This window comes from Culex quinquefasciatus, chromosome 3 (genome assembly GCF_015732765.1).
Source record: "Culex quinquefasciatus strain JHB chromosome 3, VPISU_Cqui_1.0_pri_paternal, whole genome shotgun sequence".
Taxonomy (NCBI): domain Eukaryota; kingdom Metazoa; phylum Arthropoda; class Insecta; order Diptera; family Culicidae; genus Culex; species Culex quinquefasciatus.
In genome coordinates, this window is record NC_051863.1 from 47,915,459 (window position 1) to 47,942,527 (window position 27,069).

The 27,069-nt window shown below is 37.0% G+C and overlaps 1 protein-coding gene across 1 annotated transcript in view; it reads right to left on the reverse strand.

Moving 5' to 3' along the window:
- Window positions 1-19,503, reverse strand: part of LOC6054117 (leucine-rich repeat-containing protein 20) — a 43,810-nt gene extending 24,307 nt beyond the window's left edge. Inside the window, exon 1 of the mRNA XM_038264570.1 lies at window positions 18,831-19,503. Within this exon, the coding sequence (XP_038120498.1) occupies window positions 18,831-19,086 (256 nt within the window). The 5' untranslated portion in view covers window positions 19,087-19,503. The remainder of the gene's footprint in view (window positions 1-18,830) is intronic.
- Window positions 19,504-27,069: the final 7,566 nt, after the last annotated feature.

Consider the following 27,069-nt stretch of genomic DNA (forward strand, 5'->3'; position numbering starts at 1 on the left):
GAGTGGCCATGGCCCTGAGGGAAGGATCTACCGGGGGGACAATTATCGAACCATACGACTTGGGACAATATGGGTAGTAAAATTCATGGTTTTTTGATACTGGTGATGAAAATGGCCATTTTGACAGGATTGGCCACACCCGGAGTGGCCATGGCCCTGAGGGAAGGTTCTACCGGGGGGACATTCATCGAACCATACGACTTGGGACAATATGGGTATCAAAATTCATGGTTTTTGATACTGGTGATGAAAATGGCCATTTTGACAGGATTGGCCACACCCGGAGAGGCCATGGCCCTGAGGGAAGGTTCTACCGGGGGGACATTTATTGAACCATACGACTTGGGGCAATATGGGTATCAAAATCCATGGTAGAATGGCCATTTTGACAGGTTTGGCCACACTTGGAATGGCCATGGCCCTGAGGGAAGGTTCTACCGGGGGGGACATTTATCGAACCATACGACTTGGGGCAATATGGGTATCAAAATTCATGGTACCGTCCCAAGTCGTATGGTTCGATAAATGTCCCCGGTAGAACCTTCCCCAGGGCCATAGTCACTTCGGTTGAGGCCAATCCTGTCAAAATGTCCATTTTCATTACCAGTATCAAAAACCAATTTTGATACCCATATTGCCCCAATTTATATGGTTCGATAAATATCCCCCCGGTAAAACCTTCCCTCAGGGCAATTGAATAAATTGATTACTCCTTTATTTGACCTCTTAGCCAAATGGTGTCTTCGGAAGAGTTGTTGTACTTGATAAGGGCTATCTTTTGAAGATATTGACATACAGGGTGACGACCTTCCAGGGTGTCAACCAAAAACTAACTCTGTTGGATGACGTTGTAGGGCTTTCGTGTATTGCGCAAAGTTGTAGAGGAGAAAATTTCATGAAAGTTTGTCAAAGGCGCCAAATTTGTAGCTCTTAATCTACTACGTCATTTTTGCAAAAATGGTAAAAAAGCACTTTTTTGTGATAACTTAAAATGTTAGCATTTTAGCGGCCTACTATGTTCTGAAGAGTTGTTTTTGACATAAAATTACACATCTTTGCCCAAGACAGCAAAATGTTTTGAGCCTTTATTGAGGAGTTATAACCATTTGTAAGTGATTTTGAGCATATTTTCAAGTTGCAATGTTTTCGAAATGGCGAATTTTGGCGCAAAATCTCGAGTAGATTAAGAGCTACAAATTTGACGCCTTCGACCAACCTTCGTGAATTTTTCTCCTCTACAACTTTGCCCAAGACACCAAAGCCCTACAACGTCATCCAACAAAGTTAATTATGGTTGACACCCTGGAAGGTCGTCACCCTGTATGTCAATATCTTCAAAAGATAGCCTTTATCAAGTACAACAACTCTTCCGAAGACAACATTTGGCTAGGACGTCAAATAAAAGAGTTATCAATTTATTCCACTTAATTTTGCCATTCCGAACACTGTGCAATGGCCACTCCGGGTGTGGCCAATCCTGTCAAAATGGTCATTTTCATCACCAGTATCAAAAACCATGAATTTTGATACCCATATTGTCCCAAGTCGTATGGTTCGATAAATGTCCCCTCGGTAGAACCTTCCCTCAGGGCCATGGCCACTTCGGGTGTGGCCAATCCTGTCAAAATGGCCATTTTCATCACCAGTATCAAAAACCATGAATTTTGATACCCATATTGTCCCAAGTCGTATGGTTCGATAAATGTCCCCCCGGTAGATCCTTCCCTCAGGGCCATGGCCACTCGGGTGTGGCCAATCCTGTCAAAATGGGCATTTTAATCACCAGTATCAAAACCATGAATTTTGATACCATATTGCCAAAGTCGTATGGTTCGATAAATGTCCCCCCGGTAGAACCTTCCCTCAGGGCCATGGCCACTTCGGGTGTGGCCAATCCTGTCAAAATGGCCATTTTCATCACCAGTATCAAAAACCATGAATTTTGATACCCATATTGTCCCAAGTCGTATGGTTCGATAAATGTCCCCTCGGTAGAACCTTCCCTCAGGGCCATGGCCCTCCGGGTGTGGCCAATATCCTGTTTGGTCCCAACCCCATTGCCTTGAATCATTCTGGTTTCCAGTGACCGTTCTAACAATGTTCTTTAGAACAGAATTCCTCCCAAGTTGGTGCACAACCTGTGTCTTTCAATGTGTGTATGTGTGTGTGAGCAATAAAATTACCACCGTCGATCCGTCTCTGACGGATTTTCAGTCAAAACTAAATTGTTCAGAGGCTATCTGTTAGCTTATATAGTCCGCATGAAATGTGGCAACAATGGTGCAACATTCTCGCGTGACAGTTCCAAGAAAGCAGGAGACGAGGCAAAATTTGCACCATGTTGCCACATTTCATGCGGACTATATAAGCTAACAGATAGCCTCTGAACAATTTAGTTTTGACTGAAAATCCGTCAGAGACGGATCGACGGTGGTAATTTTATTGCTCACACACACATACACACATTGAAAGACACAGGTTGTGCACCAACCTGGGAGGAATTCTGTTCTAAAGAACATTGTTAGAACGGTCACTCGGAAACCAGAATGATTCAAGGCAATGGGGTTGGGACCAAACTGGTAGGATATTGGCCACACCCGGAGTGGCCATGGCCCTGAGGGAAGGTTCTACCGAGGGGACATTTATCGAACCATACGACTTGGGACAATATGGGTATCAAAATTCATGGTTTTTGATACTGGTGATGAAAATGGCCATTTTGACAGGATTGGCCACACCCGAAGTGGCCATGGCCCTGAGGGAAGGTTCTACCGGGGGGACATTTATCGAACCATACGACTTTGGGCAATATGGGTATCAAAATTCATGGTTTTTGATACTGGTGATTAAAATGGCCATTTTGACAGGATTGGCCACACCCGGAGTGGCCATGGCCCGTAGGGAAGGTTCTACCGGGGGGACATTTATCGAACCATACGACTTGGGGCAATATGGGTATCAAAATTCATGGTTTTTGATACTGGTGATTAAAATGCCCATTTTGACAGGATTGGCCACACCCGGAGTGGCCATGGCCCTGAGGGAAGGATCTACCGGGGGGACATTTATCGAACCATACGACTTGGGGCAATATGGGTATCAAAATTCATGGTTTTTGATACTGGTGATGAAAATGGCCATTTTGACAGGATTGGCCACACCCGAAGTGGCCATGGCCCTGAGGGAAGGTTCTACCGGGGGGACATTTATCGAACCATACGACTTGGGGCAATATGGGTATCAAAATTCATGGTTTTTGATACTGGTGATTAAAATGGCCATTTTGACAGGATTGGCCACACCCGAAGTGGCCATGGCCCTGAGGGAAGGTTTTACCGGGGGAGATTTATCGAACCATACGACTTGGGACAATATGGGTATCAAAATTCATGGTTTTTGATACTTGTGATGAAAATGGCCATTTTGACAGGATTGGCCACACCCGGAGTGGCCATGGCCCGTAGGGAAGGTTCTACCGGGGGGACATTTATCGAACCATACGACTTGGGGCAATATGGGTATCAAAATTCATGGTTTTTGATACTGGTGATTAAAATGGCCATTTTGACAGGATTGGCCACACCCGGAGTGGCCATGGCCCGTAGGGAAGGTTCTACCGGGGGGACATTTATCGAACCATACGACTTGGGGCAATATGGGTATCAAAATTCATGGTTTTTGATACTGGTGATTAAAATGCCCATTTTGACAGGATTGGCCACACCCGGAGTGGCCATGGCCCTGAGGGAAGGATCTACCGGGGGGACATTTATCGAACCATACGACTTGGGACAATATGGGTATCAAAATTCATGGTTTTTGATACTGGTGATGAAAATGGCCATTTTGACAGGATTGGCCACACCCGAAGTGGCCATGGCCCTGAGGGAAGGTTCTACCGGGGGGACATTTATCGAACCATACGACTTGGGGCAATATGGGTATCAAAATTCATGGTTTTTGATACTGGTGATTAAAATGGCCATTTTGACAGGATTGGCCACACCCGGAGTGGCCATGGCCCTGAGGGAAGGTTCTACCGGGGGAGATTTATCGAACCATACGACTTGGGACAATATGGGTATCAAAATTCATGGTTTTTGATACTTGTGATGAAAATGGCCATTTTGACAGGATTGGCCACACTCGGAGTGGCCATGACCCTGAGAGAAGGTTCTACCGGTACCATTGATTGAATAAATTTAATTAGAATTAATTATTCAGGATTACATAAATAGGCAAAGAATTAAAAAATATAAATAAAAATAGCATGATTTTTTGAGTTTTGTACAAAGTTCTTTGTCATATTGGTCATGTAGAACATAACCACCTGCACCTTTTTTATTTATAATTTTTTTTTCAGATTTTCTTTTTTATGTAAATTCATTCAGTCAAAATATTATTAATAATAGGGTGCCCAGAATATGGGACTTTTTCTCAAAACCTCGCTCCACAAGCCGAATATTGTTCCTTGAGCAATTTTAGGACTCTGGGCCAAATATGAGCAATTCGGTCAACATTTACCCATTGATACTCGAAGGTGAAGTTTGTATGGAAAAAATCGAAAAAATGCATGGAAAACTCAATTTTCTTACGGTTTGGTCAGCAGATTGCGCTACTTCCATTAAATCATTCCCAAAAGTGAGATTCCCATTGGAAATTTAATGTTCTACAACTTTGTAGAACGTACCAAAGCTGTAAAACTCGATCCTGAAAAGTTATTAGCGATATAAAAAAGTCTTTTTTGTATGAAAAACTGTTTTTGCACCAACTTTAGGCTCGGGTATCAATGGGTTAATCGCTCAAAATATACACAGATGCTTAAAATAACCCAAAAAACCGTTTTCCACTTGTGGAGCAGGGGGTCATTTTCTCTGGGCACCCTAGTGTCCAATCACAATTGATGACTTTTTACCTCAATTTTAAATACTATAGCAACTTTCATTTATCAATGAAATATTCCCGAACAGACGGTAATAACTGAATTCATGCCATTTCAATAACAAATACTGTTATGGAATATTCTTGCAAAATCCATTTTTGCATAAGAGTTCAATAACAGTTTATGTTATCATAACAAAATTTGTTATCGGAATGATATTGATTGAAAGCCAGAACAACTTGGGAATAACATTTTTTGTTATGGAAGAATACCTCAAACTGTTATTGGGATGATCGGATTAGTTGTTAAAATAACAAAAAATAATAACAAAGATTTGTTCGAAGAATAACTAAAAATGTTATTAGTCTGTTATTACAATAACAATCCAATAACAAAAAAATCATAACGGCGAATAACAAATCTTGCTATAAATAACATAAAAAGTTATTGGCCTAGTATTTTCAAATATCAAAAAATGTTATTCCCAAGTTATTTCCATCTGCTCGGGTTGTAACTTTCGCTATTCAGTGATTTCAAATGTAAGGATGGGAAGTTTGAAACAGAATGTGACAGAACTAATGTTTACCACTATTTCTGTCGAATGTCAGCAGGAAAAATGCCAACAAGATTTTACTGTAACAATGTGTAAATTAATCTAAAAAAATATGCAATTTCCAAACATAAACAGTTCGTTAAAAGATTTGCGGAATTGGTAAGTTTGTGACTGAAACTGCCTTCGCCGGTATTAAATTGATTTCTGTGAAGTAAAAACAAACTAAATTGCATTTTCATGTATTAATTTTTACCATTTTTAAGCTCGTTAAATAAATATTTTGAATTTTTATGGACCTACAATATACAGCACCGAAAACACTTTTTTTCGCAAGAAAAATTCGTTATTACTTCGATATTTTGGAAACAAATGCATTGCATTGCAATTATTGCAAAATATTGTTATTTAAATCTTAAAAGGTTTTTTTTTTATTTTTCATTTCCTTTTCAAGATTTTTTTCGAATATAGTGCTATGCAGTTTTTGGCAACAACCGATTTTGGCATTTTTTTAAATAATTTTTCCCAATTTTGGCAATATCCAAATTAATTTTATAAAAAGCATAAATTAATTAGTTATTACTCAGAATAGAATTATTCTTAAAGCAAATAATATCTTTTAAATTATTAAATCAATAATTTTATTTAAAGTAAAACAAATTGTCCATATCGTTCATTAAGTGAACTATAATGAATGAAGGGTTAACGATGTTTATTGATGGTTCTAACCGTTCTAACAACAATAGTACATAGTATTATTTTATTAAGCATATACTTTTTAGGATTTTGATACCCGTGTGTTCTCTTATACGATTTAGATAGGAATCCCAGCAAGCTTAGTACAAGGGAGCACACCGGCATCGATTTCCTGATTTTGGAAACATAAAATTCATAAAATAACGTTATAGACCAGTTTTGAGGACGCTGCACAAAAAAATTATTCCGTACAATATTACATGTCCTCAGTAGAGATCATTTTTTCCCAAACTTTGAGGAGTTGTTTGATCCCCAAAAGGAACCGGAAAATCACCGTAATGAAATAAAAAAATATGGTTTCGTTATTTCACCCTAATCCAGCAAAAAAAAAAAACAAAAATAGAATTAAAAGGTTGATTCATTGCATGCTATTTCTAGAAAATTCGTGAGCAAACAATTTCATTAACTGCAGTTTTTATTATGTCGAGTTTAATATTTTCAATCAATTTTAACTGCATTATTGCAAATTGTTATTTTTTGCTTATTGTTACAACCAAGAACCATGTTTGCTTCAAATGTAAACACAAAGCTGACCAACGTTTTCCGCTAGCATTTTTCTTTCTTCCCTCACAAAGAACTCTGAGCTGCACCGCAGACAGTGGGGGAAAATTCTTCACCATGACCTTCCACGCGGTTATTTCCACACGTGCATCATGATGCCATCCTTTTGCAGCCGGCTTTGTGGTGCAATGGAAATCGTTTTACTGCTTTAGACAGTGAACACACCCTCATTGGGCCTCTGTTGACGTCGCTGTCACGTTTCTTATAGTGTCAGGTCAAGTAACTTGTTGTCAAAAATTTGTTTATTTTTTAACAGTATTTTTTTAAATACAAAGAAAACTAAATTGAACTTTTTTTTTCGAAAAATGCCAAATATTCTAAAGTCGAAAGACCAACAAATGTTTCCTGACCATACGCTTTTTTGACGCCGTCAATTTCCACCATAAAATTTTCCCGCATGGCATTTTACCAACCGGCAAATATTGTTTTCCTCATTTTCCCCGTTTTTGCTTCCTTGTTTTCACTGGCCCGGTCATTTTGCCATCATCACCACCACTCTTGTAAGCATGCCCGCGTAAAGTCTCGCAAGGTAAACAAACAAAGATTTTCCGCGGAAAATCGAGTCAACGTATTTTCCGACCGGCCCACGAATCTGCGTACGTCTTGTTGACTGGACCAAAGCGGGTCATCATCAGCGTTGACGCAGCTTAGCGCAGTGCGCAGTTTTCCGCGCGCACGATCCTTCTAGAGCTGCTGCGCAAAAAAAAAAAACGAGACAAAACGTCAACAAACGTGTGCCTTCTCGTTCACTCTGGTTGAGTAGTATTTGTTGTTGTTGGCTCCGTTGCTGGCGGAAAATTGGCACACTTTCAAACTAAATTTAATTTATGAATTTTCCGCTACATTGTGCCACTTTCCCTCTACCTACCTCTTATTGAATACAAGGGAAAGGGATTAAAAGTAAAGTGGTGACAATTTGTCATTCGACGGTGCTGGCAGTAATCTGTCACAGCGAAGGACGTCGGAGCACGACCCAGGTCGTGTCGTGTGGGGAAATCCGACACCCCTGGTCGCGTGACGAATTGCACGTGAGGTGTGAAAATAAAAATGAGATTTGGGTGAAAGAAACTTATTTAAGCTTGACAATCTAATCCATATTACTTGAGATTAGAGGGTGACGAGCGGGAATTCCCGGGAAAAATTTCCCGGGAAATCGACCATTTTTGGACCTCTCGATTCCCGGGAAATTTGGTCGAGAGTCCCGGGAAATTTTATATTTAGAAAAATCGAAGCAAAATGTTATAATTTTTTTTGATTAATTTATAACATTTTGCTGAAAAATTCGAAATGGTTTAGAACATTGGCTGTTCACTTGTCGTACGTTCCAATAAATATAATTTAGAGAAGCCCAAAAAATGTGGGTCCCAAAATTTACATTAACCCTTTCAAGCCTGATGGGCCATATATGATCCAAAAATGATTTTTTTCAAAAGAAGCCTATAATTATTGTATGGTAATTTGAATCATATTCCCATAATTAATTCAAAAAATATTTTTTTCAAAATTCAGAAATGAAATATAAAGTTTTTTTTTTATTTTTGTATTATTAATTGTTATAGACAAAACCCTTTTCAAAATTTTCAATTTCCATATCCTCTCTCAAGCTTGATGTCCCATTGTTGATGTCAATAAGTCATTTTGTGTTTCACATCATCCTCAATATTAGAATATATTTTGGAGAAAAAAACTCTGGCAATTTGTAAAGATTGCCTCATACTTTGTTAAGGTCCGCCAATTGTGAACATTCGGGTAATCACAAAAATCTAATAACAAATACATACAACAACTTTTGAAAAATCCCTGTGTGCGAATTAAGACTCGTAAACAGTTTAAACTACAATTTTCTGTCCCAAAAAGCTCAAAAAACGATCTTGTATTTTCAGATTAAGAAATAGTAGTTTATGCAACAAGTTGCAAAAAGAAGATTTTTTCAGCACTAGTTGTACATTTATCCAACGAGGTTTACCGAGTTGTATATATACGACGAGTGCTGAAAAATCAAGTTTTGCAACGAGTTGCTTACAACATTTTTTGCAATTCCGAAAAACGCTTATTTAATGGAATTTTATGTCAAACATTCATGTGTTTAGTAAATTCATCGTTCAAAACAAAACAATATTGAAAAATTTTACTTTTCAATACTAGTGCTGAAAAGTTCTACTTTTCAGCACTGAAATGGGTGCTGAAAAGTTGAACTTTTCAGCACTGAAATGGGTGCTGAAAAGTTGAACTTTTCAGCACTGTTATTGAAAGGTATTAATTTTCCATTCTGTTATTTTTGGTAGGGAAAAGTAGGCCGTTTCGTTTCTCCAGAAGGGCAGGAAAAGTTGACAGTTTCACAGTGGAATTGCAAAAAAATATATAAATATAGTTCCTTGAAGTTATGAGGCTACTTAAATTAAAATTTCTCTTGATAAGTATGAATTAATTGTAACTGAATTCATTGAAAAGAAATAAATTTTTGACTTTTCCTTTTTAAATTATTGGCACTATTGGCATAGTTTAAAAAAAATTCCCGGGTCCCGGGAATTCCCGGGAAATGACCAACTTCAACTCTCGATTCCCGGGAAATTCAAAATCTCGAGAAACGTCACCCTCTACTTGAGATCGCTATATTCTGCGACTTACAAGCAGAAGGTTCAGGGTTCAAATCCTGGTCAGTCCCATTGACTTTTGAACTTATGAATTGAACATAAATAAATAAAAACGACATGATCTAAATCTGATACAAATTATACTTTCCCGTAACTTCGCTGCCGGCCAGCTGATATTGGATTGGAAACACCGAGCAATACTTGATTTACAGATATAATTAATACATCGACTGTATATTTTGATCAGGAAATTTTAGAATAAGGATAATTGAGTTTCCCTGTGGCAATGTAAAATAGTAATTTATTAAATCAAAACAAAGCAGCAATATCTACTCGATCACCAGGCTCAACGCACAACATCATCATTTCGTTGACCCGCAGCGTAAATACTGTTTGTTTGCTGCCTCCTGGGAGTACCTGAAGCCAGAGCTAGGCAGAGCATTACCCATAAATGGCAAACCGTGGAGGACGTCCACAGGTGATTCGCGGGCTTCCTGTACTGCCTCAAAGGCACGGTTTCATGGCGCCATCACAATCGGGTGGCAAAGTCAGCGTTTTTAAGGCACTCCGACAAATCGTTAGCAAGTGATGTCGTAATATTTCAGCAAAAATAAACTTTTTATTTCTGTTAAAAGGGAAATTTTGTCCTTAATGACACCCTAAACAAAGGGACCACCCTAACGAGAAAGGGGTTCGGAGCCCGTCACAACATAAATTAATATGTTCAGTTATAATTCTGCTGCCTTTTAAGGGAGCCGGAGAGTGATGTATGTGCTGAGTGTGCGGCTGGATGCTGGCTCAACCTCCCTTGATAGACACTAAATGAGCCGTTTTGGAAACCAGGAAATTGCTTGGCCATGCCACGGTAAACACACACACAAAGTGACACGCGAGACGTAGCTTTTGCTGGTTGAGAGTGATTTGCGCACCAGAATAGAAGAAAATTTCGAAAACGTGACTGAAATATAAATCCGCTCCGCTGTGAACTAAATCTGTCAGGAGATTTGCGCGTTTGACGGCTCAAAACGAATTTGGTTTAACTTTAAAAATAAACTACGTTTGGAACGAAACGTATTTGACATTGTTTTTGTGCGTAATTTTTGTTGTATTTTACTTGTTTTCCATGAAAACATAACTTCTTTAAAAGCACAAGATTTTTTCATTGAAATGATAGAATAAGTTATAAATAGCTGGTTGACCAAACCTGATATCTATGCTTAAATTTGCATTTTTTTAATTGATCGAGTTCGAATATTCGTCGCATCTAGGCGGTGCGTCGAGGTCTGAATTAAGAAATTTAAAACTGCACTTGTTTTCTGACTCAAACTAGAAATATCTGTATGATGTTTTATCCGCCTTTAAATTTTATCTCTTTATTTTTTTAAACATATGGTTTGTTCCGTATTTTTAGTTATTGTTCTAAATTTAGCAATTTTTGACTACATCCCATTTTTAACATTCATGGATATATTCAGCTTATCTTAACTTTAATCAGTTTTGAAACTTAAATTTTGGGCCGTTGCAAATATTTTTCAAAGTTTATGTGGCCCATCCTCCCTCAGACGGCAGATTTTTTTTCAGGAAGCTTCAATTTTTTAAATGAATATAGCCGTCAAATAAGCTATATTTAACAATATTAATGTATCAAAATATTAATGCATTTTAAAACACTCTTTTCTTTCAAATGTTAAAACCTTGGCTGGTACCTTTTTTTAATTTTTACCGGACCAGATTTCTGAATATTTTTTTAAGAAGCTGAAGTTGAACGTCAAAGTTCTTATATACCAACATTAGGTGCTCGATGGACTTACATACTGGCCCCGTAATTTCAATCAAAAGTCTGTTGAAAGCAATGACACGTTAAATAAACTGTTCAACAAGAGGCTAAAATAACTTTGAAATGTTTTGTAAGAATTAATCTTGCAAGGAGATCCAAACTTGTTATTGGAAAGCTGCTTGAATTAAAAATCATAAAATTAGTACATCTCCGAAATTTTCCAACAACGCTATAGTTTTTACATCTTACAAAAAATAACCAATTTTAACCGCTATGAAAAATAATGTGTTTATGTTAATTCATGTTTTTCTGGCCGCTTTAACCTGCTTGCTCATTTGCTGCCCCTAAACCAGTATAACTAAAATATTTTTTAGCTGTTGGCCAGACTTTTCTTGAATTTTAGTGAAACTTTTTCAAAACTTTTATTTTCAAAATCACAGTAACTTGTTATGATTGCAAACAATCTCTAAACGGGCTTTTGAACCGAAAATTCGCCAAAAATACAATTTTTCATTTGCAAAAATGAAACACTTAAAAGGTGACCGGAAAATAAAAATCCGTAAATGATAATAATTGAAGGTTGTAGAACTGACCTTACACTATCAGTTAAAGAATTTTAACATAAAAAATGCAAGGAAAAATAATAAAAAGAATAACTTTATAAAAGGAACAAGTAAAGTTTTTCAAAGAACTAAAGTTGCTCAAAATAACTTTCCCAATTATGAAAAATTAAACATTTTTTGGATTTTTTTTATGAAATACATTATTTATCGATTTAATGTTTTTAAACATAATTTATTTTTAAGAAATTATTTCTTTCTGTTTGGTTTAGAACTTGTTTCTTTTTTCTCTCAAACCATGGAACACGATTGTTGTTTAAACAATTAAACTTGTCAAAGTATTCAAACATTTACTAAATACATTTCTAGTTATTCTGCTATTCAGTTCAAAAGCTTCAACTTGGATTTCCGAATTCGACTTTCCAGTCTGATAAATTCCCTACCAAAACCGGAAATGGATTTTATTTGTATTATTTACTTGGCTTTGTGGCCAAAGAAGCCCATTTCCTGTTTCTTTATCTTTAAGCAGCTGTATCTCAGCGAACAGAAGTCCAATCTTCAATGTTCCTTAGACAATTTTATAGGACATTTTCACAGCTTTTCAAAAATATAATTTCAGAAATGGTCACTCATGGTCACTATTTAAAAATCGAAAAACTGCAAATATTTCACTGAAATCAAATTTTCGGTGGCTGTAACTTGAAAACGAGGCACTTCATCAAAAAATCTGAAAAGTACTTTTCGATTGCAAATTCAAATTTTCTTCAACCTTCCTGGAATGCTAAGAAAAACTTACGTTAAAGGTGTTAAGGGGTCAATATGACCCCGAAATTGAAAATGCTGACAAAAATCCATTTTGCAACCGATTTTCGTTCTTTTGGACGAAAAAAAAAAAAAGAAAATCAAATGTTTAGACGTACTTCTTCTTTTGAAAAACAGTCAACTAATTTAAAGTGCTTTTCAAGTTTTTTTTTCTCTTACTAAAAAAAGCAGATCGAGTCTTGTAAACAAACGATTACAATTTAACTGATCAAGAATGCCTCAAACGGAAGACGACCCAATTCGAAAGCGTCATTGGTCGATCTCGGGTGTGCTTGCCAAATCGTCGATCACACCAGCTTGATTGATGAAATCATGTTGCAATTACTCATCGGCCAGTGGTGTAAAGCACATTAATAGCTGGTGGAACCAGTTTTAAAATACGTGCCAAAAGCTCTTTGCCCCGCTTAATTTGTGGCGGGGTTTGGTCGTACAAGATTCAGCTCGATTTAGTTCAGTGCTTTTTTTCATGATGTTACGAAAATAATAGTACTTAGCACTAAAACAGAAAAAATATTCACTTCATTTGTTTTTTGTAGATTTACCTTAACGAAGGCTCACTGTAACAACTCACCCCAAAGGTAGTGACCGTTGACCACACCAGACTTGGTGCAGGCAGGCTGGCACATGTCGGTCCAAAATCGTGAGAAGTGTTGTTATCAAATTTTGCTTGGCTTTTTTCTGCATTGACGTTCTTCACCATACTCACGATATATTTAGCGAAGCCTGTATGCCAATGACACAATTCCACTTAGTACAGAGACATTGTCTTTTTAGCTAGCAGATTTGTCATGGTTTGAGGGGCTCGTGTCTTGGGAAGTTATGCAAAATAGACTGCCGGGGGTTTGCTTTGACGTGAACTGTAATTTGTTATTGAATAAATGATAATCAAAAAGAATAAAAAAAGCATTTATAGATTTGCGTTAAATTTTATTCATTTGATTTTTATTCAAAGCACCTTCGGATGATACTCAATGTAAAATCAGCTCAAAAGATTTCACTGCTTAACCTTCCGTATAAACGCCACAACAACGAACCCTTGGCACACGCAATGCCCAACAAACCCGTTCCAGTTCACACTACATATCTTGACTGATCAACAGCAACAACACTTCACCGGCTCAGATCATCGACATTGGCAAGACACAGCATGACTCACAAAGAGTTTACAACAAAAAAAAGTGCATCCCCTCTAAAGGGTCACTTTTGTACCACCATTTCCAGCGACCTTCGCGCCCCAAGTGATTGCTCCTCCCTCTCCACCTTAATTACCGATTTTCAGTTCTCCAAATATCGGCGCTTTTTTTTCGCAAGAGACGTGGCGCTCCAAGTGTTTTCGAAGCGCGAGTTCGAAATCGTCGTCGTCGCCGGTGACCTCGGCAATCAACCGACTGCGTGTTTTTCGTGGTTTTCACAACACACCAGACTCGGCGAAGGCGCACGAGGTTCTGCAACATGAACGGCTCTTGGGTTGCTGTTGTTGTTTAAGCGCCATGCTGAGGCCGGTTCGAGATTGACCAGGTTTTGGAGAACTCGATGGTTCGAAAATTTTGCACAACTTAGAGTTGGTGGTGGCACGAAACATTATTTAAAACTTTATTTCTAGATTAAATTTTCAAAACAACCTATCCCTCATGGGTTTCCTATGCAGATAGGACCTTTTGAAAATTTAATCTAGATTTGTAGGTTTGTCAAAGTTTGACGCATTTTTTTTATCTGTTACCCCCCAATTTAAAATGGCGATTTACTGATTATAAATACGGCTTCTATCACTATCATGATTTTTCCTTAGAAGATAAAAATGCTGTTTTTAAAAAATTCCTTCTACTAATTGTTAAGAATAGTACTCTGCACGTGTTCATACTTATTGGTAACATTTTTCATATTTCTTGTTTAGTTATGAAAATCATCATTAATCAATGATTGTCCAACGGGAGACAATGCAATGATTGCTTCACAAAAATAGATAAATTTTTGGACTCATTTGATTCAGATCAAGAATTCCTCCAGGACCTTCTAGAAGGGTAACGTCATGATTCCCGAATTCCCGGACGCTTCGAAACCTGGATACCTAATCTGATTTTATCAATTATTTGGATATTAGTTCGCATTTTGAATGTCAAAACTGTGTTATTTGATGAATTCTTTTTAAATTCTTCATTTAAAGTTTGTTTGAACACTGCAGTTAATGCCAAAACAATAAAAGTAAATAATATTATAAGTTTACCAAAAATGTGAAACATTTCACTGAAATATTTCATAGGCGTCTGAAGCACCGGGAAGGCAAAGCAGAAATTTATGGTTTTGATTTCCTTAATTTCCTTAAGTTATTTGAGACCTAAAGAATGCCATTAACTTACATTTCTGTCCAAATTTGTGCGATTCATAAGCAAAATGGAGTGTCCGGATTCGAAGCACAACAAGTCATGTTAATTTTATAAATCTGATGAATTTTTTTTAGCAAAAACATGTTTTTCATGCATTCTTTTAAAACTAACTGTTTATACTACATCCTGATGATATTTCTACGTTTCCAGCTATAACAAAAATAATATGCTACTAAGTGTCCGGATTTCGAATCATGACGTAACATCTGGCTGATTCATTTTGGTGCAAAAAATCGTAAAATTGAACTAAATTAAGAGCATTTTAGAATGATGATCAATTTTATTTGGAAATGATAGACGGATTCACCTTAAGGAGAATTAAAATATGTAGAAGTTACAGAGACGGAAATTAAACAACAACTTGTGAAATGTAAATTTCAGTATTTTGATCCACCATGGTTGGTGCAATCCTCACTCAACACAAATGGGGCACACTAAATAACCGGACCTAATTTTCATGTGGATTATCAACTCTTAAATCGTTTAACAAGTGCGTAGAAACCTTAGTTTTGGTTTAAACCCAACTAAGTCAAACTAAAGTGAACATAACTTTTGGCAGGGTTTCAAGTTTCTAAAAATTTGAAAATTTGTTTGAAAGATCTTCAATAATCTTTCCAACGATGATGTCGGATGATGGATCCGGACATAGTTTTATACAGATAAGTGAGTTCCAGCTTCAAAACAGATATAAATTCCGTTAAGTTTTCATAACATGAGAGAGTGATGCCAATTCGTAAATTTTCTAGACTCGTTATAAAGTTATTTCAATTAACTTTTCAATTAAAGGAATGATAATGGATCCGAATTTATGATGTTTCCGAATACAGATAAGAACCGGAATAAAAAACGTACATAAATATCAGCTAGTTGGGCATAACTTGAGACAGGGTTGCCAGATCTTCAAACTTTAAATCTCGTTGGAAACGTCTTGCATACACATAGCAAAAAAAAAATACACATAGAGGAGTTGCGAATTCAAAAAGGACATAATAACACTAAAGTGGTCATAGTTTGAGACATGGTTACCAGAACTACAAGTTTTTAAACTAGTTAGGAAGATATTTCCAAACAATAATAATTGAGCATCGGCTTCATAAGATTACATAAATATCACCTAAGAGATGACAAATTGAGACCAGATTTTAATGCTTTTAGACTGACGGATAGAAGCGAAAACAGAATATTTTGATCTACTTATCGACATTTCAAACAATTTGTATTTCGAAAACACACCCATAAGGGCTGCCAAAAGATACCTACACACTTTACACATGAATCAAACAAAAAAATCAGTTCTCTACCAGCCTATGACTGTGAGCTTACTGCGTCAGTCCGACCAATATCCAAGTGGTTTATGGATGGTCCCAATTTAAAAAAAAAATCGAAAAAACAATCTGTCAAAGTTTAGTCATCTAATATGTGGTAATTTTTTGATAACCATTTTTTGCGCTTATTTATTTCATGATCATAACATTTTTCAGTCGTCGTGAAATTGTTAAAAACTCACCGGAATAAATCTTTTTTCTTTATTTGTCTTGGTAGAATATTACAGAGCAATATAAAAAGTAATACCCTCAACAATGCTCAAAATCTTTTTGATTACCAGTTATCACTCATATAGCAACACAAGAAAAGGACGGATAAGCTTTGTTCTATTTTTTTAATTATGGCTCATTAGTTGAATTTGTAAAAGTTTGTTTATGCCGATGCAAATATTTTTCAAAGTTTTTGTTCCTCAGATCTGACTGAAGTTGAGGGAAGGGTGAAAAAAATAAATAAAAAAAACAAGCTATAGTGTCCAAATTTGAATATAAAAATTTGAATATAAAAAGTGTTTGGTCGTTTTGCAATCATAAGTATTCAAAAAATGTAAGATCTGAGGAAAACAAAACTTTTTGCTGTACTGTTCATCAAAAATTTCCAAAATTCAAAAGATTTTTGGAAAATCCAAACATGCTGAAAATGATTCTAAACGCAGGGTAATGCATTTTAAATTGATTTGAGATGATTGCACTTGAATATCCATTAAAATTTTTAAGTTTTTTGATTATTTTTTGCCCCTGAATGTTTGAGTTGATTTTGAAGGTGGGAGGGTGACCAAAACTTTAAAACAGAATTGTACCAGCCTTTGCAAAATCTGCATTCTGATAAAATGGGTTGGGATTGGCAATTGTCCACGTTCCATACAAAAAATAAGGTCTGAAATTTCAAAAAAAAAAGTTATCACGTGGTTTATGAATAGTCCCTACCGAAGGAGATAAATTAAAAAAGTGCTTGGTTTTAAATTTCATGAACACTTTTCATTTGTTTACGCAATTGAATCACAAAATCTTAAAACACGAATTACAAAAGCCGTTTCAAAATCAGAAACAACAAAATCGCGCTTACAATTAAGCTTTAATTGCATAAACAACTGATGAGGTGTATTTTAAATGTTTTTAATCAGTATTTTAAAAAAAAATTAGCGTTATTTTTTCAAAAGGAGCAAAGCAAAAAACCTGCACACCACCTTCGTCAAAAAAGACACTTAACATATGCATTAGGGTGGGTACGTTTTTCAAAAAGTTCTCGGATCAAGTTTTAGTATGGTTCCCCTTGTAGGGCATGCCCATAGGGACTTTCATGCCAAATATCAGCTCATTTGGTTGTAAACTGGCTGCGCGCATCAGGGTTAAAGTTTACATGGGAATTACTATGGGAAATTTGGACTTTTTGTTCAAACGCTCCTACAGGTCTGGGGAAATCACGCGCCAACTTCTGGTATGGTCAGGCCTATGGGGAATGGTCTGGAGAACACTTTTCCCGAAGAGAGCATATGGATTCGTTGTCCCTAGACCTGGCGCATCGGCAAACAATCCGATGTCTCCGGAATCAACGGTTTTTCCTCAAAAAGCATCAAATTTTCCCTAGCATGCTATGAAAGCTCGATGAACACCGCGACGCCATCCGTCAGGGAGCTACCACGTGGTTGAAATATTTGCAAACAAATACAAAATTGCTATGCAAAGATTCTGAATTCGACTAAATAATAGCAGGATTACTCGAAATGTTCATTTTCTAGTTAAAAGAAGGTTTGCAATTGAATATTCCAGCTGTTTATCACCCACGTGGTAGCTGCCTGACGGATGGCGTCGCGGTGTTCATCGAGCTTTCATAGCATGCTAAGGAAAATTTGATGCTTTTTGAGAGAAAACCGTTGATTCCGGAGACATCGGATTGTTTGCCGATGCGCCAGGTCTAGGGACAACGAATTCATATGCTCTCTTCGGGAAAAGTGTTCTCCAGACCATTCCTCATAGGCCTGACCATACCAGAAGTTGGCGCGTGATTTCCCCAGACCTGTAGGAGCGTTTGAACAAAAAGTTCCAATTTCCCATAGTAATTCCCATGTAAACTTTAACCCTGATGCGCGCAGCCAGTTTACAACCAAATGAGCTGATATTTGGCATGAAAGTCCCTATAGGCATGCCCTACAAGGGGAACCATACTAAAACTTGATCCGAGAACTTTTTGAAAAACGTACCCATCCTAATATGCATGTACAATTTTTGTAAACAAAAAAAAAGTTGCAACCGACGTGATTCAAACCCAGCATCAACAGTAAGGACTGGCGTCTTAGCCCACTCGGGCATCAGACTGATGAAGAATAGAAAGAATAAACGCATCTAAGAGCTTGACATTTCGGTCAAGTAGGTTTCCCATACTGATGGGCTACATATTTCAGGGTGTAATATTACACAAAATTTCATAAAATAATTCAAAGTTTATTTTACACCCAGGCCTTTTACACGCTGTTGTATCACTATCTTTTTTCGGCTATTTGAATAGGTTGATTCTAACACATCACTCAAGTGATCCAGAGATCGGATTCAAATAAATTGTTGAGCATGAATCCACTTTTAACCGCTTGAAAACATTCTACTCTTTGCTTCACCCCCAATTACCTAAATTACTATTCTCTTTGGCGTCGTCGCACCGCTCCACGACCCGGATGATTCCGCGACCTGCAATCTTGGGGAACATCATCGTCGCGCCCATCTCCGTGAGCCGGGCCACGATCGTGTTCCGGTTGTTGTTGTTGTTGTTATTGTCATCTCCACCACCACTTCCGGAGTTGTTATTGTTGTTGCTGCTGTTGTTATTTCCGTCGTTGGCGGCGGTGTTGGTGATGTCGTTGCCAAAGTGCGATGGAGGCCTCATTTTGGGTTTGGGTTGGGGATTGCTTTTGGTCACACTTTAAGTTGCACAGTTAAAGTTTGATAAATTCACTCCGACAAACTTTGAGCACTTCCGGTTTCGCACTGTTTAGCTTGTTTTTTTTTTTTGCCTTTCAATAATCTTTGTGAAACAAAGAAAACTTTTCAAAACTTCGCGATCGCGCTTTTCCGTATCAACTCTGGATCTGGAAAACTTTTCCACCGAAAACTAGACAGCTTTTCCAGGTACTCCGAGCACTCCGATCACTCCTCGCAAAGGGGGGAAAACCGCGGAAAGGTTGTTTTCACTGCTTCACCGTTGACCAGCGAATGACTGCTCGTTGGTTGGCACGCCGTTGCGCTGGCAGCAAGTTTTGCCCCTGCTCCAAACCGTTCTTCGTTCACGTTCTTCGAGCAGCACGACGGAGACGGCGTCGCGACGCTGTTGTAAGAGCAGCATGTAGTAGTACCTCGTAGAATACTAATGCAACTCGACTACTGCGTCTGATCGGTGCTTTGTGTAGTAAGCAGCCTGCACTTGAGTCGACCAGGAACCATCCGTTTGGTCGTACCCCGTCTACCACGTGTATGTGTGTATACCTTAATGGGTCGTCGCGAAGACCGCGAAGTATGTATGCCCTGTTTTGATCAGATAAGGGAGAGCAGTCAATAAGTGGATAGCTTAAATTACGTCATTCGTACATAGCTTTTAAGAGCTTCCGAAAAAAAAACAATTTACAAGGTTTTTTTTTTCATTTTCTGCTAAGTAAACATTTTGGTGGTCTAAATCCGGGCTTCCTCAGGGCTACCCGATGAAATCAAAGATTATCCCATAACTAGTCAAATTTGAGTTGATTTTGACCACGGGAACCCCTCCCTCTAATCGCTTGAAGTTTGTAAGGGAAAAATCGTCAAAATGTATGGAGAAAGGCTACTGTTTCAGTTTTAGTAGAGGGCACAAGTATTTTTGTAGAATAAATGCGTCTGGAATGTGCCGAATGTCACATCACCAACACCATTCATTTCGACGCTGTCATGCACTTTTGTCCCAAAAGTTGACCGACGACGTTTGACCACACAGCTAAAAAAGTAGTAATCCAGCTGTACACAGAAAAAAAAATGATGGTAATATTCATCAGGAAGTGGTGACAGATTTTGTGGCAAAAAAATGATTAATTTTACCCCAGAAAATGATGAATTTTCATCAGTTTTTGATGAAAATTCATCAGGTTCACATTTTTACACATTTTTAATGTAATATTACTCAAAAAAAGAGGTAATATTTAACCTACCAAATTTTCAACATTCCAAAATTCAACTTTTTTTCTGTGATATGTAAAAGGCCTGGGTGTAAAATAAATGTTACAATATTTTATGCAATTTTATTTAATTTTACACCCTGAAATATGTAGCCCATCAGTATGGGAAACCTTCCTGACCGAAATGTCTAGCCTATATATGCGTTTATCCTTTCAGCTTTACATCGGTCTGATGGCCGAGTGGGCTAAGGCGCCAGTCCTTACTATTGGTGCTGGGTTTGAATCCCGTCGGTTGCAACTTTTTTTTTGTATTTGAAAATATTGTACATGCAGTGTGCAATATTTAGTGTTTATTTTGACAAAGGCGATGTGCATGCTTTTGCATGCGATTTAACCATCGGATTTTTTGCTGTGCAAGAATGAATAAAAAATGAAGCACGCAATGTAAACAATAACAAACACGTTTTATTTGGTTGTCTATTCTGTGCAGTGTGCCGAAGTTTGGATGAATTTGGTTGCCAGAGTCCCGAGTTTTATTAACTAATGGTTTACGGTAGTCGGGCGTGTACGTGTGTCAAACGCGTTCTGACCCGAAATCCCTTTGGCCAGTTGTTGCATTTCCAGGGTATGTCAAAATACAATTGAAGAGCTGACCTTGTTGACTGGAAACGCTTTGCAAGCGAATAATCCTGGGTCCGATTCACATCAGCTCCTAACGAGAGGGTTTAGGATAAATTAAATCTAGGTACTACGCTTAACATGAACGAGTCGAATCTGGTTTCGTGGTGTGGTTCATGTGTGTGTGGCATCTAGTATATTATAGCTATATTTGATTAGATGATGTTGAGTATTTTTAGCTGTGTAATTCACGTCATTCTCACTCGAAAAATGTGACCAGAACCATCACATATGAAAAGATCATCTGGTCAGCCGGAACTAGATACCAGTTGATGTCATAAATATGACCTAAAAGTTGTTCGTTCTGGAAGAGATTATTGCTAATTGGTATAAAATGTATTAAGTACCACAACGGTATCACCTTAACCGTTACGATTGTCCCCATAAGGCACACTTGGGTGAGTTGTTCAAACATGAGTGCGAAGAAAATGTACGCCATGCGATCGTTGGACTTTAAGATTACAACGATTGCAATGATGATCCCGAAAAAGTTGAGTCCAACTTTGCCCAGGATCAAGACGTTATACAGATCTTCCAGCATGGCTTCGTACTCGTTCAACAGTTGATGCAGCTTCACGATCCGGTTCAGATGATCTCGGATGGCGGTTTGATCAGGTTTTGGATGCGTCATGACCGAGTTTAATTCTTGGACCTCGTTTGCAAATGCGTCCACGTAAGCTCCAATAGGCATGACGAACCCAAGAAACATACATTCATGGCTCGTATAGCCGAAAAATGCTGCAGGCATCAAAAGGGCATGCATGGCCATACAAAGTAAAAATCCTTCGTTAGTACTGGCGTCGGTTCCAGGCACAAAAAACACAAACATGAGCATATTTTTTCCCAAAACTAGCCACAACACAAATGGCATTAAAATAACAAGCACAACCGATGATAAGTAGAACATAAATATTATTTTTTGTAGAAAGTACGACATTTTCAGCACTTCACAGATGATCGGGCTATTACTCTCAGTTTCACTAAACATCTGCTGAATTTCGGATAGCTTTGAACGCAGTGAGAGCAACTTGTCAGATTTTCGCAAATTCAGCATCAATTTTAACAGTCCCTGGAATGCAAACAGCAAGTTCGGTAAAACTATCAAGAAACTCAACAGGTTCGAACGTTCGCACCATAGCAGGTACAGAATCTGGACCATAACTAGAGAGATCATTGATCCGGTGTAGACGGTCCGCCAGTTGGGACGAAAACTGCCGGTGAGTGCATTTATTCCAATGACCTCGAGCAAACGGCAGATGATGACGAAGTTGCGGGCAAGCCACTGTTCTTGAAGGGACATTTCGGATAAGCACACTGAACGTCAAGGTTTTAAAAGCACCTCTGCGTGCTGGTTGAGAGCAAAGGTTTGACTGATGGGATGGTAATGAGTTGGCACTTTGGTTTAAATGGCTTTACTTTCAGTTGATTAATTATTGAAAAGAGTTAATTTCTGAATAATGTATGCATTTATTATTAATCACTACTCTATCCTTCAAATGGATACTACAAAAGCTACAACTTTGTTGCATTTTATGATCTTTGTAAGCACTGGAACACCTAACGCCTCCCAAAAATGTTGGAACGGTAACTTCAACTTGCTTATTCTCGGGCATAACTCAATAAATCGGGTCGATCCTTTTTGTTCAGTGATTTGTAAGAATGTCTAGATGATCTTGAAATTTTGCAAAACTCGATTTGATCAAATCTGTAATGTCTGCGACCGAAAACATTGTTCCAACTTGTTTGAAGCGATTGCCTCCGCGGAATATCGTGTGATTTTTTTACACGCACAGCAAAAAAGTTGGAACGATATTTTTGAATGCAAAAAAAAAAAGATTTTAGGAAATCGAGTTCTGAGTTCAATGATTATCTAGACATTCGAAAATAGAATCGTCCCGATAAGTTGAGTTATGCCAGAGAACCAGCTAGTTGAAGTATCGTTCCAACTTTTTTGGCGCGTTGGGAGTTGGTAGTTGATTATAACCAGGTTTAGTTGTTTTTCATGCTCAAAACTTGCAATTTTCACAGGGAACATAATTCAAAAACACAAAATTTCACGAAACTTGGAACAGCAACCTTTTTTCCTTTTGTCATATAAGGGGAGAGTGGGGAGACTTGATCCCCGGAGACACTTGATCCCAAGCCTGTATCTCGTCAGCATGTTTGTAAAACAATTAACTTGGTTCTAGAAAGTTGTGCGAAATTGCCTTAAACTCATTGTAGAAAACAGAGAAAAAAATTAAAAAATGTTTAGATTGAGTTACACACATTTTGCTAAAAAGTGCCTAAAAATACCTCCAAGAGATCTTTTTTCTTTATTTTGATATGTATAGAATACACTAAAAATTTATTCAATTTTTTTATACATGAATTGTTTGATAAACTTATCAACTAGGAAGCCCTTACGCATTTAACGTTGAATTTATTGTCATACTATTTTGACAATCAATTATTTAAAAAAGTGCGTTTAGGGAGACTTGATCCCTGCATTTTTACAGTCACTGGAATCAGCCTCAAGATTAATTAATTGGGCTGGGTTTTCGTAAATAGTTTCCTTTAGTATAGTTGTACATAACTTACAGCAGTTCGAACAATTTTTCAAAAGTTTTGTAAACGAAAATTACCAGCTTTTATAAACATGCTCAATTTTGGTCTTAAAAAGAATATTTTAAGTTTTTAAACATTTTATATACTAAACTTGTTATATTTTGAACACAAACGTATAGGTTTTATATGAAATTGCTGTTACTTATAGAAAATTAAAAGTTTGGATGAATAAGAAACATTTTGATTAAGGTTTCTTCAAAATGTTGAAAGTGGGATCAAGTTACCCCTAACGTTTTGAAAATGCCGGTTTAAAATATTTTTTTAAAACGCTTGGCGTGATGCGAAGAGTTCATCTCATGAAATACCCTTATCAGCCAAACATAGTTGAATGTTAAAGCTTTCAATTCATGCAAAAAGTTCATAGTTTTATGAGAAATTGACAGAGTTATGTGCGATACAAAAAAAGGGGATCAAGTCTCCCCACTCTCCCCTATTCTTCACTCAACATAAATCTTCTTCACCAATTTTTAATTTGATGCATACAGAAAATCCTTTCTAGATTTCTTTTAAATAGAAGATTGAACTTTACATAATTTCGATGCATTTGTGCTCCCTTATGCTAACTAGATAGAAATCCAAGCAAGCTTTGTATTTAAGTTATAACTTAAAAGTTTTCTATGTTTCGTTTCTATTTTATCTTTCTTAAAATTAAATTATTGAGTTTAAAATCAATACAAGATTTGACAGTCTTGTCCTCGACGTCTTGCAGAACTTTTAAACCTTAATAAAAATTATTATTAAATGTTTTTAACCTTTCCCTAACAAAATATTTAAAAATCAAGTAGCAAAACTATAATCTGCTGCAAATCTTCAAAATATTACTTACATTGCAAAAAAAACTAAATTCCTAGAAATGATATTTTTTTTTGGCGGAAAAATAACTGTCCTCTCAGTTTTCACTTTTTACAATAACTTGATAATTTCGATTATTTTTTATTTGAATAATTCTTTTTACCTTCACTAAAGTTCTCATTGTTTTATTTTAATAGAAAATGTTGTAACAATTGTATTTAACGGTTTGTTCCAAAATCTTCAAGTTTTCAAGTAGTTTTTAAATTGAAAACTCGTTCAGTGTACATGAATGGAAGAAATGTTTGTTAATCTTGTGATATTTAAGCATTGATTTGTAAAAAATAACTCACCCTCTATAAGAATATTGAGATTTTTGATTTTACTAAAACAAAAACTTTGAATGCAGCTAGTTTTGGAATAAACTTAACAAGTAATTTCTCAAATGTGAAGTGAATTTTAAATTATTGATTTAAAGTACATATCCAGAGTTTTTTTTTTTTTTGAATAGGTCCTATAAGCTATTGTCTTGCATATGTTTATAGGACCTATTCAAAAAAAACCATGATTAGCAAAATTAATCTTGTTTAAATCTGATTTATTTTATTTGATTTATAATTGTATTTCATTTATTTTTTTTATTAGATTTTTTTTAGATCATTTCTGGAGTTTTTTTTTTTTTTTTGAAGAGGTTCAATAAACCAAATTTTCAGTTTTTGCTTTTTGGGTGTTTTTGCAACCGCCTTGAGTCAGGAGTATTAAAAACACCCAAAAAGCAAAAACGTAAAATTTCGTTTATTGGACCTTTAAAAAAAAACTCCACATTTGTGTCCTGCATAAATACCAAAAATTGGCCAACCTCCCTTAGTTTGTGTACAAACAAAGGAATTGAACCACGCGCGCGGTTCGCTGTTTGTTTTCAACACTCAACCCGCAATAGCGGTGACTTCTGGTTTTCAAATCGCGACGGCTTGAAAAGTATCACTGTGGTGGAGGAGCGCTCGTTTGAGCGAAAAGAAAAAAAAATAAGCAAAATGCCGAAACACACAACAACCTTCTCCACGGCCAGTGAGCCCTTTCGCTTTTTTGCTTTGCTTTTTCATTTGTGTTGGTTGCTGTGCAAGTGTATTGCCACTGTTTCTGCTTTGGACGCGCAATAACGGCAATAATTTCACGATTTTCACGCCGCAACGCCCCCGCACAATTTTCTGGCCTCGTCAAGGGGTTTTTCCGCGGGCAGTTATAATTTTCTCGCGGGGAATTTTTCCATATTTTCTTTCTTCTTCCTGTGTGCTGGTTAGGGATTTTGCCATGCAGCGCAATTTCCGGAAGGGTCGCAAATATCTTTGTGTTCGAGTTAACTCAAAAATAAACCAACCAAAATAGAGTCAAAATAGGCTTAATTATTCCCATATTAATAAAGGCCAGCGAATAAAACAAACAAAAAACTAAACGACTTGAAAAAGGCATTTAAAAATTCACGCCAAACCAAAGAGCACGGTCAGCTGTTCGTGTAGGTGAGAAAAGAGGAGGAAGCCCGAACGTGTGACCGAAAGAGACGAAACGAAAACAAAGAGCGTCGTCTCAGTTTGGTGACCATGGCTCGGTGGCGTCGTCGTCGTCGTCGTCGTAGTCTCGTGCACGCGAACCCAGTTTTCTTTCTCAAGGTGTGTTGCGCTCGGGAGAGGGGGCTGATGGTTGATGTGTGTTCGAGCCAAAGATTCAGCTGTGATCGGCAAAGGTGTTGCCTGTTAGTGAATAAATTATTAAATTGTGTGGTTTTGGTAGTAAAAAAAATCATTTAAATAATTCAATCTATAGATGGTAAAAAATGTATAATCAATATGAATTTTTGCGAAAATTTCATTTTTTTTATGGGTTTAACATCAATTTGTAAGACGTGTCACAAGATAGCACAAAAAAATCTATGAAAAGTTGGTCTATGTAATAAGTGCATATTTAAAAAAAAACATTTCAAATTTCAAGCCAGATTATAGAAATTTCTTCGAAGCAAAATGCTTTATACTAGGGGTGACCAAAATATGGCCGGCGGGCCAAACGCCAAACCTCTAAATGAACTGTGCCTCAAACTTACTTTGCACATAGACATTTTCCACCTCGGAAATCGAACTCACGACAATTGGATAACGAAACAGACAAAAACTACAAATTTCAATTGAAAAATAAGTACAGTCGCAAAAAGTATTTTTACGCTAAAATGTTAATTTTCGTCGGATCTTAGATTCTTTGAAAGTAATGATCGCAGGTGTATTTTCTAACTATTTTTGCGTTGACATGTTGAAATTTTTGCTTGGAATTTCAAATTTTATATATTTTTTAACTCCCCTCTCCCTGACCAGAGTCAAGGGACAACAATTTTGTTCTTGTATTTGCATCGACTTGATTGTTGACAAATAATCTAGTAACGATTTTTCACTTGTATTACTTAATTTAAAGATAAAATTACGCCACACGGAGAAAAAAGAGTTCCCAAAATCGTGAACAAGCGTTCATGAAAATAGGAACCTCGAACAAAGTGTTCAAATCCCATGGTACGATTTTGAAAAACGTACCATGAAATTTGAACACTTTGTTCGTGGTTCCCATTTTCATGAACGCTTGTTCACGATTTTGGGAACTCTTTTTTCTCCGTG